The sequence below is a fragment of the Halichoeres trimaculatus genome, unplaced genomic scaffold (genome assembly GCF_033239565.1).
Source record: "Halichoeres trimaculatus isolate MK-OKI-2021-1 unplaced genomic scaffold, fHalTri1.1 fHalTri1_scaffold_7, whole genome shotgun sequence".
Classification (NCBI taxonomy): domain Eukaryota; kingdom Metazoa; phylum Chordata; class Actinopteri; order Labriformes; family Labridae; genus Halichoeres; species Halichoeres trimaculatus.
This window is the reverse complement of record NW_027437185.1, coordinates 17,857,423-17,873,065: the sequence shown is the minus strand read 5'-3', so window position 1 is coordinate 17,873,065 and position 15,643 is coordinate 17,857,423. Positions and strand designations below refer to the sequence as shown.

General features: G+C 42.7%; 1 protein-coding gene across 2 annotated transcripts in view; it reads left to right on the top strand.

Annotated features, from left to right (window-relative positions):
* Positions 1-15,643, top strand: part of abcb7 (ATP-binding cassette, sub-family B (MDR/TAP), member 7) — a 22,688-nt gene extending 7,045 nt beyond the window's left edge. For both annotated transcript variants that reach the window (XM_074673437.1, XM_074673436.1), the window contains exons 5-16: positions 790-922; positions 2,746-3,014; positions 3,633-3,721; positions 3,934-4,021; positions 6,838-7,012; positions 7,508-7,665; positions 9,719-9,882; positions 10,061-10,190; positions 10,615-10,786; positions 11,910-12,013; positions 12,717-12,824; positions 14,174-15,643. In XM_074673437.1, the coding sequence (XP_074529538.1) occupies positions 790-922; positions 2,746-3,014; positions 3,633-3,721; positions 3,934-4,021; positions 6,838-7,012; positions 7,508-7,665; positions 9,719-9,882; positions 10,061-10,190; positions 10,615-10,786; positions 11,910-12,013; positions 12,717-12,824; positions 14,174-14,392 (1,809 nt within the window). In that variant the 3' untranslated portion in view covers positions 14,393-15,643. The remainder of the gene's footprint in view (positions 1-789; positions 923-2,745; positions 3,015-3,632; positions 3,722-3,933; positions 4,022-6,837; positions 7,013-7,507; positions 7,666-9,718; positions 9,883-10,060; positions 10,191-10,614; positions 10,787-11,909; positions 12,014-12,716; positions 12,825-14,173) is intronic.

The following is a 15,643-nucleotide window of genomic DNA, read 5'->3' as shown; positions in this document are numbered from 1 at the left end:
TTTATGATATGCTCTGTTGTCTTGGTAGCAAAGATATTGTTTTTCCTTCAGGGACCCTGAGGACTTCTATTGTTAATACTCAAGTGTATAAACCACGAAGGCTGGAAACGCAGCTTTTGCAACATAAATGGTGCTTCATTACGTGTCCTTCTACAACGGCAGGGCTGACATGCGTTTATATATTTTTTACTCTGTTTTGTTTAATTGATTTGACTATTAATTTATCAAATTATGTCAAGCAGAATTTGACAGGAGTAAGGGAACTAAAAGAAATGTTTGAAAAGAAAAGCCCTCCCCTGTGCCAGGAGGTTGAGAGGTTCAAATAAAATAGGTTTTAAGAGAAAATGGTGTGCGGTGTGCTGCTGTGTTCTCTGGCTGTCCTAATGCGCAGCGGACCGCCTAGCCTGAGTCACACAGCTGTCCCTGTGCTTTTAATTAGCCTTAATAACCATTTCAATTCCATTAGCAGAAAGCACCAGCCACCTCAGCAGCATCAGCACAGCCACTCATGTACAACTCGCACACTCACACAGCATCCATACATGTTCACATACATGTACCTCAAGGTGCCAAAAGGGGTTATGTAGGATTTACTGCATGACAACAGTGGAGATTTAACTCTCTGAGGAAGCTTGGTGGGTATCTGTAAGTGGAGATGCAGTAATGAAGCACTGGGAAGTGGCTGTGGACTGTATGGAGCATATGTTTGTCTAATAGGCTATCTCAGAATTTTTCCCCTCTCTGTCTCTCTTCTCTGAATGTTCCCTCCCTCCCTCTCTGCCTTCACAGATCACCAATGTAATGGTGCCCTTCATGTTTAAGTATGCAGTGGACGAGCTTAACCAGATGTCAGGACACATGCTGAACCTGAATGACGCGCCAAGCACTGTGGCTACCATGGCAACGGCTGTGCTGATTGGCTGTGAGTCCCAGACTTGTGTTGCACTGGCAGGTGCTGTGCTCATCAGAGGGGGACTGTGGGACTGCCTATTATCAGTACACTGACCTTTCCCAACGCATTCATATCAATGGCACTCCGCAACCTTTGTGTCTCCCTCACATTATTTACATTATGCATCAGAGTTCACTTCCATCGGTCCATGCAGTCCTCCCGCGAGCCCTGAGCACTTTCCAGTTTGATACCTGCGTGCTCTCAAGACAAACAGAGCAAGATGCATTTTAAGAGCGGTTGGAAAGATATTGCTAATGTTCTTTTTAAAGTGGTGTGATTTTTTTTGTGTTTTGCAAAGGCCAGGAATGTTTCTTTCATTCAGCCCTTGAGAGCTTCTCTTTTATTCCACTCTTTCCAAATGGGCCCTGCCAACACAAAGGGGGTCAGAGAAGCCATGTAGTGTGATATAAAGTTGTTTCTGATTAGAGTATTTTTTCACTAAGCTAGTGATGAAAGGCTGGATAAATAAATGAATATAGTGAACCTGACACCCACTGCAAGTCACTCTGGCCTTGAGTGAGATCAGCGGAAATGCAATGTACACTTAGCCCTGTATCCACTTATTTTAATGAGCCCACTTAGGTCTTGCACATTAATGCTGCCTGTGGAATAATTGGAGCACACGAGCAGGACTCCAGACAGGATGAATTAAGATGACAAGGAAGAATGAAGGGGATGCTCTTTAAGAAAGGGAATGTAATTTTTCTTTTTGTGTTCCCTCCTTACGAGACTTGGGACCCTGTACTTGGAGCCCGAGGTGACGAGTGTAATTTGGCTGAAAGGGTTGCACAGTGCTCATGCTACCTTGTCAGATGTGGACACATTGTTCATTAGATGAGCATTCCTATTTAACGCCACATTACAGCCGCACGAAGACCGGCAGACAGAGCGATTATTGCTCTGACTTTGGTCTCAGCAGACAAGTCGTTCTTTTGCTAAAAGCAGTGAAATCGACCCAGGAAGGCCACGTTTCATTCAAACACAGACTAATGATATTTGTGGCAGTCATACTTGCTCTTTTTTTTTTTTGAAGTTTATGACAAGTGTTGACTTTTCATAGAATTTCATTTGCAGTTGTCTTCAACTAAACACATAGTTTGGCTTTTCTTCATTACCTGGTGACTTTCTTAAAGAAGACTCCAGTATTAACTCCAGCAATACGTTACAGAGAGAATATTTTGCCTACTTCATATTAGCATAGAGATCAGCCTGAAACAGTCTAGACTCAGACAATGCTGAATTTCAGCCAACTCATAGCCACATATAGTCATGACACTCTTATTAAAACCACCTCCCCCTCTCATAGTGTTTTGCTCACACATGCAGCCCCTTACCCTCCACACACAGTGTGAACAACACACTCATGTACGCACAGATACCCTCCCTCCTCTCAGTCTGCAGAGCTGGCCTGCCATGGTAGTGATGCTCCAGACAGCATCCTGCTTTGTAATTACAGAGGCTTTGGGAGGCTGCTGCTGTAGCACTGCAGTGCTTGCAGACCAGAGATGATTTGAAAAAACCTGCCCTGCCATTTCACACAAGCCTCCACCACAGAGAAGTTGACATCCCTGTCTGGTCTCAACAGTGTATTACAGCTTCCAAGACAGGAGGGGTAGCGGTCAGATTCTTGTTTTGCTGCCTCATATCACTTTGGAGCTTCATCACAGTCCTCTGTGTTTAGGTTGAGGATATATAAATATACTCTTGAGAGCGACCAGCCCTGCTGTCTGAGCCCCCCCCCCCTGCTTTTCACAGCAGGTGTGCTAAACTCTCTGTCTCCTCCACTATCCCAGATGGCGCGTCACGGGCCTGTGCAGCCCTCTTCAACGAGCTGAGGAACACTGTGTTCGGCAAGGTGGCTCAGAGCTCCATCCGTCGCATCGCCAAAAACGTTTTCCTCCACTTGCACAATCTGGACCTGGGCTTCCATCTCAGTCGTCAAACCGGAGCACTGTCCAAAGCCATCGACCGGGGCACTCGGGGCATCTCATTTGTGCTCAGTGCACTTGTCTTCAATTTAGGACCCACAGTCTTTGAGATGGGACTTGTCAGTGCAATTTTGGTGAGTCTAACACTGACCACACACATTGAAATTGAGCTGATTTCTTGTTGTTTTATTTGTTTTAGTCCTTAATGTTAGTTTGGGATCCTCGATCACCTTGACACTCTGCACAGCAGTTTGTCTTGGAATTAATTTCTGGCATATTGTCTCATTTGCATCCTAAATGGAATATGAATCGCCTTGAACTTTTGGTGGCAACACAGAGCCCATTAGTGTCAATGATGAATCCCAAAGCTTAGTAGCTGCTTAATGTCCTCCTGTGGAGTATGCCCTGAACAGATGCCCCCCCCCCCTCCTCGACCACAGCTACAAGAACAGCTCAGCTATAGCCTGGGTTTATAATTCCACTTTGGACCATAATGTCAGCTTGCTTGTAATGAGGGCAGACTCCACTGCCTAAATAGCTAAAGCATTAGCACGATTAGTTCTTTTAGTTTCCCCTCCATTTGTAACACTCAATTTCATAGCAGAATGGTCAAACACAGTACCTTCTTAGGATAGCTCCTGATGCAAATGTTGGGATCTGATGGTCTGATGTGGCTTTATTTTTCACCAACAAACCCGTGACGTCAGAGAATTTAAAACCTGCTTTTTTCCACTTTGCTTTTCTCCTTACAGTATTACAAATGTGGTGGGCAGTTTGCAGCAGTGGCCTTAGGCACCCTATCAACATACACACTCTTCACCATTCTGCTCACTCAGTGGAGGTAACAAAGAGGATGTTTGTACCAGTTGTGTGCTTGTCTTCACTTCAATTGGTTGTTTTATTGCTTATGTTTGTAATCGCTGGAAAAAGATTCAGTGAATAGCTTTGTGGCTCTCTGCGCTCACAGTAACAATATCAACTCTGAGGCTGAAATGTTTTTTTTTCTTTTTAAGAAAGTCTTACGTGACTGTGCATGTGTGTGTCTGTGCGCAGGACTCGTTTCAGGATAGAGATGAACAAAGCAGACAATGAAGCTGGAAACGCAGCTATCGACTCCCTCCTTAACTACGAGACTGTTAAGGTGAGATCCACAACAACACACAGTTGCACATACACATGCAGAAAGACACTCAAACATACATAACTCATACCCCATGTACCACCACTCCTCCTTTCATTAATCCTTCTCTTTTATCTCCTGGTTTCTTGTATTTTTCCTCTTTTCACTTAAGCCAGGCATATTGACAAAAACAAATATTTACTCAGCTATGATAATAGTGTTTCAGCAGAATGATTACTCCTGTCAAAATTTGACTTTTAATCAAAGAAACTGCCTTGCTTCTCTATTTCATTTACACTTTCTTCCTTAAACTCCATACCACAACAAGTGTAGTTTAAACTTTGAAGTCAAGTTCATAGAGGGCTAATCAGTCTACGTCATCATAAAGATGTGCACGCATTTCCACCGCAGAAGCAGCATTTAGCTCCTCATTCAGATGAGCTAGCATTTTTTTAACACTAAATTCAACCTGTTAGAAGCATCCAAATGTATGTTTTTGCTGTGGACAGCTGTCAAAAACAATACCACACAATAGAGGCAACTTCCGTCAAGTTTCGACTGTTACAGAGCAACAGGTGTTTCAGTGTTACTAGCAACCATGCTAAGTGGTGACTTTTAGCGGACGGCAGCCGTGATCAACAGCCGAGTCACCAGTTAAGAGGATCACACTTTACACTGATACACCAGCAACGTCTGCGTGTGTGTAATTAAATGTGTATTCTTTATCCAACCCCAGTTAACCAGGGTTGACTGCAAACAAGCAATAATAGCTGCAGATACTCTATATATATGCATGGGACCTTTAATATTTTTTACCTGATTTTATTTTGTGCAGCTTTAAATTTATTTTGCCTTTTTTTAAATTCATGAAGTTTCATGCCACAAAATTTCATTACACTCCTGGTATCTACTGTTTGCATGACATATGAAATTACTTCAAGTTGATCTTCCAGCATAGATTTTAAGTGGTTGATCCAAAACACTTTAGGAGAAAAAAAAATCCAGCGAGAGCCACTTCAAGAAGAATCTCTACTTAATAACTTTACATGCAGCTAATTGTCTGGTTTCTTTCTGGAGGTCATATCTCTTTATCAGAATTTTATTCTGACTTTTACATTTGAAATATGTCAACATTCAAAAGCCTAAGAAGATTCACTTTGTAAAACCAGAAATGAGGGAAAGAACATTGAACTCTGGGAAGAAAATAGAAACAGGGAAAGAGGTGTTTGCTGATCTGTTTTTTTGTTAACAATAGTCAAATCTATTTCATAGACCATCACACACATTTAACAGACAAAATATTTTTTATTTTAATTGCTCTCTTGCCCTTTCATTCTGCACTGCTCTTTTATTTCTTTTAGAGTACAATTGTTCACCATTTTTTGTTTGTTTCATTCTCATCACCACAAACAATGAGATGTTAATAAGTGGACCACCAGGGCTACTCTCCTGGTTTAAACAACGACATGAATTTTATCTCAGCAGTAATTTTAGACAGCAGAACACTTCCCTTTGAATTGGATGTCTGCTGAGGGACACGGTTTATTGTGGGTGAGAGTGCTCTCACAGACACTGGACAGATGTGATATGGTGTGTGGATGTAAAAATGGATCTGCTCTTCTTTCAGTGGCATGGCTGTCCTGAATGTTATCATTTGCTTTTTTAAGCTTCTTTCTTTCGAGGTAACCTTGTTGCACACAAAACTTACGCAATCATAATCACCCCTCAGATTTTCAGCTGCTTCGTTGGCTGCACCAGATATATTTTGGAACCCGTGTTATTTTCTGTGCCGTATTATTTTTGCGTCCTGTTTTCCTTAACGTTTTGTTCTGTGTTATTTTGTGTCATCTGTGCCAATGCGGCCGGATTTAGCATCACTCTGAGCTGTGAGTGTGCATATGTAATTAGATCTCCGCCCACTCAGAAATCCGTTCCACTTTCACAAAGGGCTGGATGAGAACCTGAACATGGTGCCTTGCACTGCTACTGTTTGTCCTCCATGTGCTACTTTCTTTTCTCCCTCTATCTGATTTCCTGTATTTTCCTATATGCAAATGAGTGGCAACTCGGCAGCAGCACAGCACCACTGCCGTGAGCTAGAGAAGCAAATCGCCCACTTAACCAGAGCAGAGGAACAATAGTGCAAACTAAACAAACAGCAATATTAGGTAATTGGCAGCAGAGAGGAGGGGGCTTTGTGCCCATGCTGTAGTTTTATGTGTTTTGGCTGAATCATGAGGCTTTTTTTCTGTGATGGCTGTATGTCTTTAACAAAATTAGTGCTGCTTGTGTGGTGTAACACTTCAGAGCTATCTGTGCTCTGCTGTTAGGTGTCTGTGTAAGCTGCTACCGATGTAAACACACAAGCTGACAACAGTGCCAATAATTAATACTCTGCAGCAGTTCTCGGTTAACTTGTAAAAAATGTTGAGGCTCTCCTGACAGTTATGACTGCCTAACATTTTCAAGACTGTTCCTATGCCGTTATCAGCACCCTTTGCCAAATCTATAGCGACTGTGGGTTTTGTTTTATCTGTCTACACGTTCTTTAAGATCAGTGGGGAGGAGAGAAAAATGCAGAGACATGAAAAGTGCTTTAGAGGCCGTCTGAGACCCAGACTACGCAGAGTGCGGTCACTGAGAACAAACGCAGCCTCGAGGCAGGCTGCACTAAAGTGTCTATTTCCCTGACACTGCTCTCCATGCTTCTTTAACCTCTAACCTTAACCATATTTTGTATTTCTCCATTTCTTCTCTCATCATACACTTTCTTCCCCTTTGTGCCATCTCTGTGCCCTTTACTCCCTTCTTTCCCTCTTTCCTTATCACGGCTGCAGTACTTCAACAATGAGAAATATGAAGCTGAAAGGTATGATGGATTCCTGAAGACTTATGAGTCATCCTCTTTAAAAACCACGTCCACGCTCGCCATGCTCAACTTTGGCCAGAGTGCCATCTTCAGTGTCGGCCTCACGGCCATCATGTTGCTGGCCAGCAAGGGCATCACGGCAGGTAAGTGAGTGTGTCTGTGCTTGTTTAAAAAATTATTCCTTCAAGATGTACAAACAATGTAAGAATGTGATAGCAGCTGTAAGTTTTAAAAGAAATCCCATCAACTGACCTGAATTTATCCCTCTCTGCTCACTATCTGTGTCCACAGCATAATAGCGAGAAATGCGCATTTTGAAATAAGAAAGCTTAAAAAAACACTTCAAAAACGAAATCAAATGGACGGATGGAAATGACAAGTAAAACCCTGACTGAACTGAATAATAGAAAGTAAACGAGAACAAAGCACAGCAAGCATGAAAAAGTGGCATGAATAGAAAAATAAAATAGCCGTGATGCAGAAAATGAAATCACAGTGGGTGGAGATGGATTCAGACTGCAACACTCTTTGTCTGCTTTCACAACTTGAAAGGAGAAATGGTCTGAGTGTTATTTTATTTTAGATCTTGTATGCAAAGATACACATAGAGCTGGAGTTTGAGCGTCTCTGTTGTGTAGGTACGATGACCGTGGGAGACCTGGTGATGGTGAACGGCCTGCTCTTCCAGCTCTCACTGCCTCTCAACTTCCTGGGCACAGTGTACAGAGAGACCCGGCAGGCCCTCATAGACATGCACACTCTTTTCACCCTGCTCAGTATCGACACCAAGATCAAGGTAACTTGTCAACCTGACATGCACTTCTATGTGTTGTACAAGTGTATTCAATATTTTTTACTATGTATTCATTTTCCCCCCTTCTCTCAAAATCAGGAACTTTTACCATTCAGTGCTTGTTATAAAATCTTAACGCAAACATAAACCCAGGTACTCCATCAGGGCATTTACCATAATGTGTAATTACACAGGTGAAGAGAGATTTTTACACAGTGCCGAGTTATTCATGGCAGAGTGACATAGCTAACCTGTCTGCATGTGCTGTAAAAAAAAAATGATAGGTTGAAGTCAAACATAGTAATTATGCGCTTGAAATGACTCAGGTGCTTCCTCATCTATTGCCACTTGTAGAGCACAACATTTCTGCATTACCATGATCTGTATCAGGATATGCAGCCGAGTCAGAGCTGTAATGTGATTGGTTAATCTTTGGAGGCGTTGTAGAAGTTTTTAGCCCTCGTCTTTACGTCGATGATAGCTGTGGTTTTAAAACATCAGCTTTATTTCTGTGTCGTCATTCATGAATTTTGTGAGATTCAACCAAAAAAGGCACCAGATTTGAGTCATTGTGTGTAGTTTTGTGTTTTGCAAGGTTCTAATCATCCCTTCTGTAGTGCTCCATGAGAGTGTTTTTTGGTGGGTTTGTGCACATCGTTTCCCCAATCAGTGATTGGAAAAAACAGGTGCATATCATTTGGTTCTCTAAACAGTGAGTGAATAAGCGCTGTCGTGGAAGAGAGGGTGAAGCTGTTCAAAATGATCTGTTTTGGCATTACTGTTGAACTACTGTGGTTTAATTTTCAATCTTTTTCGTTCAGTTTTTAGGGAAAAAGCACTGTAAAGTGCTGCATTTTTCACCAGTTTTCCTCTATGCTTGAACTAAAACTCAGCCTTATTCCTCTGATTTTAATCTACAACTTACTTTTTTCTAGAATTTCATTTATAAAAAGACAAAACTAGATTTGAAAGGGTTAATGATAACTCACAATTTTACCCACGAGACTTTTTGTACCTTTCTTGAATAGTGAATGACGGCAGTTATGAGTAAAAAGTGCCAATTTACATCTACAACCCAACTTTAGGTTGGTGACTCTACATTTAGTATTGGTAGATTTATCACCCGTGAATTCAAAAACTAAACCTTGTCCTTTCCTGGCAGCTCAGATGTTGGACAAGTAAGTCTTCTGATATTTTTTTTAGGAAACGTTTCATTGCTTTTATTTTTTCTCTCCTATATTATAGCACAATGCGAAAGCCCACCTTGCACCAGAGGACATTTAAGTGCAAACATGTGGCTGCTGTCTAACAATATGAACGCCACTCTGCTCTGCAGCCTGTAATTACAGTAGGAGAAATGAATCTGTCCAGTTATTTAGCACTCATCAGTAATACTCTTCTCCATTGTGATTCCCTGAGGAATGGCGCTGCCCAGCAGGCCATTACTGTCTCAGTGTGTTTTTTTTATGGAGCACACTGGCCTATTATGCAGATGTAAAATAATTTGAAACCCTTCCTCACTTAAAAATGCCCCACAAAATAAAAAGTAAATGATTTTGGCTTTTTTCCATGCTGGGGGTGTGTCTGAAATTATCATCTGTTTATACTAATGGACTGTGAGTTATTTGTATTAATTGGCCGGGGTGGATTGAGGGTGATTATGTTGCCATTAGGCAGTATAGAAATGGAGCAGAACCAGGCTTTTACTCTGAGGGTAAGGACAGAGCTTTATCTCTGCTGACCTTAGCTCATTTCAGCACCACGGCTCGGTTCAGTATGTACCCAAACTTTTCACGCTTATTGATCCTTTAGTCGCCATGAAGGGCAGGCGGTGTGTGAAGATTCAGTGGGTCCTTTGAAACGACCCCTTGAGTTTGCAGTGAATGCCTCAGCTTTATGTGCTTCGTGTTTTCTCTGTGCTCCCGCATTATCGCTCTTTACAAGGTGTTGGAGTAACATTGCATCATGCCGGGCCTTGTCTGCCAGTGGCTGCTCTGTATCCGTCTCTTCTCTCTTTTCATTTTGTGATTTTCAACCCTCTGATGGTTTTCTCTAGGAAAAGGATCTCGCCCCGCTATTAGCTATCACACCACAGGAAGCTACCATACGCTTTGAGGACGTTTATTTTGAGTACCTGGAGGGCCAGAAAGTCTTAAATGGAGTGTCCTTCGAAGTGCCTGCTGGGAAGAAGGTGGCCATAGTTGGTGGCAGTGGGTCAGGGTAGGTAATCTCAGCACTACAGTGCATGCCAAACCTTTTGCCAGGTGTGTGTTTGTGTGTGTGTGTCACCTCATTTGTATGTGCAGACTGTCTTATCATCAGATATCATCAGCTGCCTGTGGGGGGTGCAGCTCACAGACAGTCTGATGCTGACGATTGGTTCCACGTCTGCTTGCAGGAAGAGCACCATTGTGCGGCTGTTGTTCCGCTTCTATGAGCCCCAGCAGGGGAACATCTACATAGCGGGGCAGAACATCCGAGACGTCAGCCTCGACAGCCTGAGGAAGTCTTTGGGGGTCGTACCACAGGTCTGAAGCCCAACAGCACAGTATAATAAACATAAACAATAAAAAAAGCAGTTCAACAACACTTCTGTTTTGCAATTTGGAGTCTCTTCTCAGACATACAAATGCTTGTATCTAAATGACTTTTTAGGAGTAAATGAAGTATTATTGATGATTATATACAACAAGGGGGCAGCATAGAACAATGTTACTGGTTAACAGCAGCATTAGAAATGAACTGAACTCAGTATTTACTGCAGTGAGCTCAGAGGCTCATCTGAACAGATGGTACATGAACAGTATTTTTGTCATTTGCGTTCTCTCTCTTTCTCCCTCCTACCCTTGTCTTTGTATCTGCAGTCCTCCGATTCTGTCTCTGCTGCAATAAAAATATTCTCTTAAGCCTCATTTTTTTCCCTCTCTCCTCACACTGTGTTGTTGTTGACAGGATGCCGTTCTCTTCCACAACAACATCTTCTACAACCTGCAGTACGGGAACATCAACGCCACTCCAGAGGAGGTGTACCAAGTGGCACGTCTAGCAGGCATCCATGATGCTATCCTCAAGATGCCCCATGGCTATGACACCCAGGTTGGAGAGCGGGGCCTCAAGCTGTCAGGTTTGCAGCACGATTATGAATACTGTTTAAATATTGTCTCTTCAATAGAAGCAAAAACAAGAGAGCTGTGTGTCTTGTGTGTCCCAGGCTGGTTTGTTCTGCTCAAATATTTAAAACCCAGGAACTATTCAGACACTGGCTGATTATAACTTCATTTACCCACACAGAGCTCAGAAACACAACATAGAGTTTCAGTATAAGGCTGAAACCGGTAATTGATTTGTCACTTCATTAAAAATAAATCGTGAAACTTTTAACCGAAAACCAAATTTTTTTAAAAAAATGGTGCATAACTTAATAAAAAGCTAAAGTACATGAGTCTTAATATGATTTCCCTCCATCTGCTGTTGAGAGAAGATATAAACATGTAGTTACTGTGACATATGCTTTGGCTTAATTCTTCAGTATGCTGTCAGGAAGATGTCAGACAGTAAAACCTAAGTGAACTATTAAATATAACCTTATTTTGAGATGTGCAGCATCATTGTTTGTCTCTTTCTGATAGTTCAACACTGTGTAGTTTTTAGCTCCTAGCATCACTCTGCAACTCATTTAGCCCACATAAACCCACAGTGTGCGTCTGTGCAAGCACTTTCGCTCAGCATTCAAGACACAATTACTGGCAGCACAGATTTCTTTATGTGAAGTGACTGAGTGAGTGAGAGAACGGACAAAATAAAGACATGACTAACTTCTCATTAATTTCACTGCTGCTGCATGTGACAGCTGCCAGTGAGTTTGTCAGAGGAGGGGGGGGGGTTGGGAAGCCCAGGCTTTGAGGCTCCTTACTTCCTTGATTGCTTTTCTCCACTGCCAGCAATATTTGTATCTGCTTAACTCTGTTCGCTTTCAAAAGGAAACACCGTTTATGTACAATTAAGATCAGGTCAGACACAGTGGGAGACATTTTTGCATCTTGATGGATTATTCTCAAACAAGTCTGTGTGACTCTTGTAAAAAAAATAAGATAAATACAGTGGGGACATTTTTCTCTAGACGTTGCCCCCTCAGTTTTAGGTAATTATCTGATGATAAAGGCCAGAGACGTGCTTCATCTTAACGTCTCAAACCTATAGACTCCAGCTTGCTTTGTTTTCAAAACTGACGTGTTGTTTTGTTTCAGGAGGCGAGAAACAACGTGTCGCCATCGCCCGTGCAGTCCTGAAGAATCCACCCATCCTCCTTTATGACGAAGCAACATCCTCCCTCGACTCTATTACGGAAGAGGTGGGTCCTGACAGCACATGAACCAGCATGCACACACACACTCTCACACACACACGCACGCACACAGAAAAACATGCCCTGTCCCTACTGAACCACAGATAGAAACCTCATCCAGCCTGTATCCACATTTAGCAGAACAAACACCCTCTCAGTCACCTGCTGTAGGTACACAATAACTCGGCTCACTCCTGCGTCACATACCTGCTGTGACATACACACCCCCCTCACATCCCCTCAACACACACACACCACCCCAATGTTCTCCCCTGCCACCTGCCACTGTTTTCTCCTACTTAATCTCCAGCTCAGCTTAAACCCCACAGTCTTTGTAAATGTTACATTTAATGAGAAAGTTCAGCACGCCCTCTCTGAACTTCAGGAGGAAAAAATTGGGCAGTTGATGTACTTGTTAATTGAGATTCTCTGTTGCTTCTCAGCACATTGCTTTCTTTAAATTATCATACGTAAACAGTGGAAAGAAAAGCATATGAAGGTGAGTGTTGCTGAGCAACATCTTATTGACTTAGCCTCTTCTTCAAATCAAAGTTTGGAGAACATTTCATATATATCCTGTCATTCATGCACTTCACTTCTTATTGTTTCTGCTGGCCACCATTATTGCAAACTCTTTTCCCTTGGATTAGGGAGTCTACTGGTGCGGCTTAAGAGAGTTATTAAATAATTTGTCTTTGTGTGCTTCCAGAACATCCTTAGTTCAATGAAGGACATGGTGAAGGACAGGACATCAGTGTTCATCGCCCACAGGCTCTCCACCATCGTAGACGCAGACGAGATTATAGTGCTCAATGAAGTAAGAACTCATCCTCTTTATATTTTTACTTGATCTCACACCTTCCCTGATTAACGGTTCTAGCTGTAATGTCAGGTTTGTAAGAAGCAAATAATACTACAGTTCAGAGTTCTCTGTGTATATCAGGCGCTGTGTTAATTGCCAGTCCAATTAGACAGTTTTGCATTGAAGGGAGGGATGATGACCTGACCTCTGCGTTACCTCCAGCACACTGTGTCTGCCAGCAACAAGAATTTCGCCTCTGTTTTTGCCTCTCATTTGTTTTTGAGTTACCTTTCTACAGTGTAAGTGATAAACACATGCTTTGTTTAGCTTTTCTCATTAACTTCAACAACAACAGGACTCTGTGGGTAGAATTGAATGTATTATTTTCTCCATAAGGGCTCATTAAAGCAGTCAGACTCGACTGGCTGTTTTGGTCAGATGGCGTGTCTTGTTTGTCTCAGTGACTAATAATGTATGGGCCAGCTTCCCAGATACTGATGAGGCCTCTTGCAGGACTGAGCGTGTCTCACAGCGCAGATCACCGTTTAGTTTGGTTATCTATACACTTAATGGTCAGATGTGTTAAGTCAAGGAGACACAGGAAACCTTTTTGAAATAACGTGGATAAAGTGAATCCTTGCAGGGCTTCAAGGAAGAATCGGGGTAAGAAAGCCTCAGCGTTTAAGGGTTTAGGACTGAGGGGCTGTTTACTGTAAGAAGTGAATTCAGTTATTATTGAGAAAGTAAGAGTTGATATAAAACACGTGAAGTGACATTTTCCACCAGTGCCACATTCAGAGCGGATAATATGAAAGCGTTTTCTTTGAACTGCGGCGTGCAAGCATGAGTAGTTCCATGTTTCCAGAGTCAGATGGCAGGGATCAGAGGGTCGTGGCGAGGAGGCATGTTTGCGTGTGATGTCGCCATGGCGTTTGCTGGTGTCACCAGCAGAGGACTGCCTGGGGTGCTCATTAAAATAACGAGTGAAAGCGAGTCACGTGTTAATCTTGGGTGCACTAAAGCTGATGCCAACACCTCTGCATGCTCATGGGAGGTGGGGGAAGGGGGGCTGCCTTCGTTTGTGTTTGAGTGTGTGGGAGGGATGTGTATTTGTTGTGTGTGGCTGTGTGTGTGTGTCTACAAGTCCCTGTTTTTGCGAGAGAAATTGCAACAGTTGTTGGGGAGGCGGCAGGGATTCTAGGGGGGAGCTGACTCTCTGCAGAGAGTGTGGCCACTGTTGTGTGGTCATGAATAGATGCTAACAGTAGGACTCTGCGTGCATGGCCTCTTTGTTCTCACTAAATGTGCAATATGAACATTTTTATGTTTTCTTATTTCGATCCATTTTTCTGTTTCCCTGCCAGGGTAAAGTGGCAGAGCGAGGTAACCATCAGAGCCTCCTCAGCACCCCGGGCAGCCTGTACGCAGAACTGTGGAACACCCAGAACAGCAAAATCCTCAACAACAGCAAGGGCACACCCAATCCACCAGAGGAGCGCCTCTCCCAGAAAGAGGAGGAGAGGAAAAAGCTGCAGGAGGAGATCCTTAACAGTGTAAAGGGCTGTGGGAACTGCTCCTGTTGAAAGGAGCCGCCTTCCACGCCTCACCATCCCTCACAGATGGCCCACGCTGGAATCCACTGGAGCCTGTGCAGTATTGGGGAGGAAAGTGGCGTCTCTTCTGCCCACGCCCACTCCTGCCAAGCCCCTACCCATGTGACCACCCCTCCTCCTACTTCATGTGAATAAAGGCCACCACTCGCCAAAGTAAAGGAGGAGGAGCAGAACAGGGAGCAAGTGTGTTTAGCACTGGCAGCTGTCCAGAGATGGAGCTTGTATGCCAGTCGCCTCAACTGAAGCCAAGCAGAAGAGACCTCATATATCACATACGTGCGCATAAGACATCTGTTAGTCAACATGGCTGCCCCCCTCCTCCTTATTTTTGACATCAGGTTTTATTGACATCTTCCATTGCACTGGAAACACATGAGTACATGTAATGAAAAATCAAATCTGCCTTCGTGTTATTTTTAAAATCTGTATTGATTTAAATTATTTTCTGATAAACTAAATCTATAATTTTCTTTTGTACATATAGGATGAGCACATAATACAGTTTATTCTGCATTTAGATGATCAGCCAGGCTAAATTATGAAGATTGTTTGGTTGTAAAATACAGAGAAACCTTTGTCACAAAACTTTAATGGAAATCTGCTTTGAAGCACAGTGCCTATATCTATGTTCTCAATGCATGTTCTAAAAATACCAAATTTGGCAGATACTCAAATCATCTCGATGAATCACAACATAATGTGGATGTTTAGACTCATGAACATACAGAACAGCTCCCCAGTGAATAAGCAGTATGTCGCAGTCACACTGATATAAATATCACACTCTGAGAATGACAAGAAGCACCTCTAATAAATCATGAATGATTTTCACCACACTTGGAGCCACATTACGAGGCAACAACTTGAAAGCCTCCTCTGGGAACGTTTCACAGTCGTGTCATTTAGCCTCAGCTGACAGACCTCTGCTATTGAAAACATATTCAGAGGTGTTTTTTAACAAGACGGCGCTTTGGATCGTCTGAACACAAAGACGTCTTTTTCCTACAGGTTTCATGTATATGTTAATATTTAAAAACTGACGGCACGTGTGTGTCCTCATTTTCCGAGGGCTGATTTGGGTGATACACACATCTGTTGGGAACCTCAGTGTGTTGTTGTATACCTTTAAGTCTGTATTGTATCTTGTACTAACACACAATGTCAACCTGTTTTAAATATTCTGGACTGCATATAAGTGAGTACACTGCAGACATGAATAAA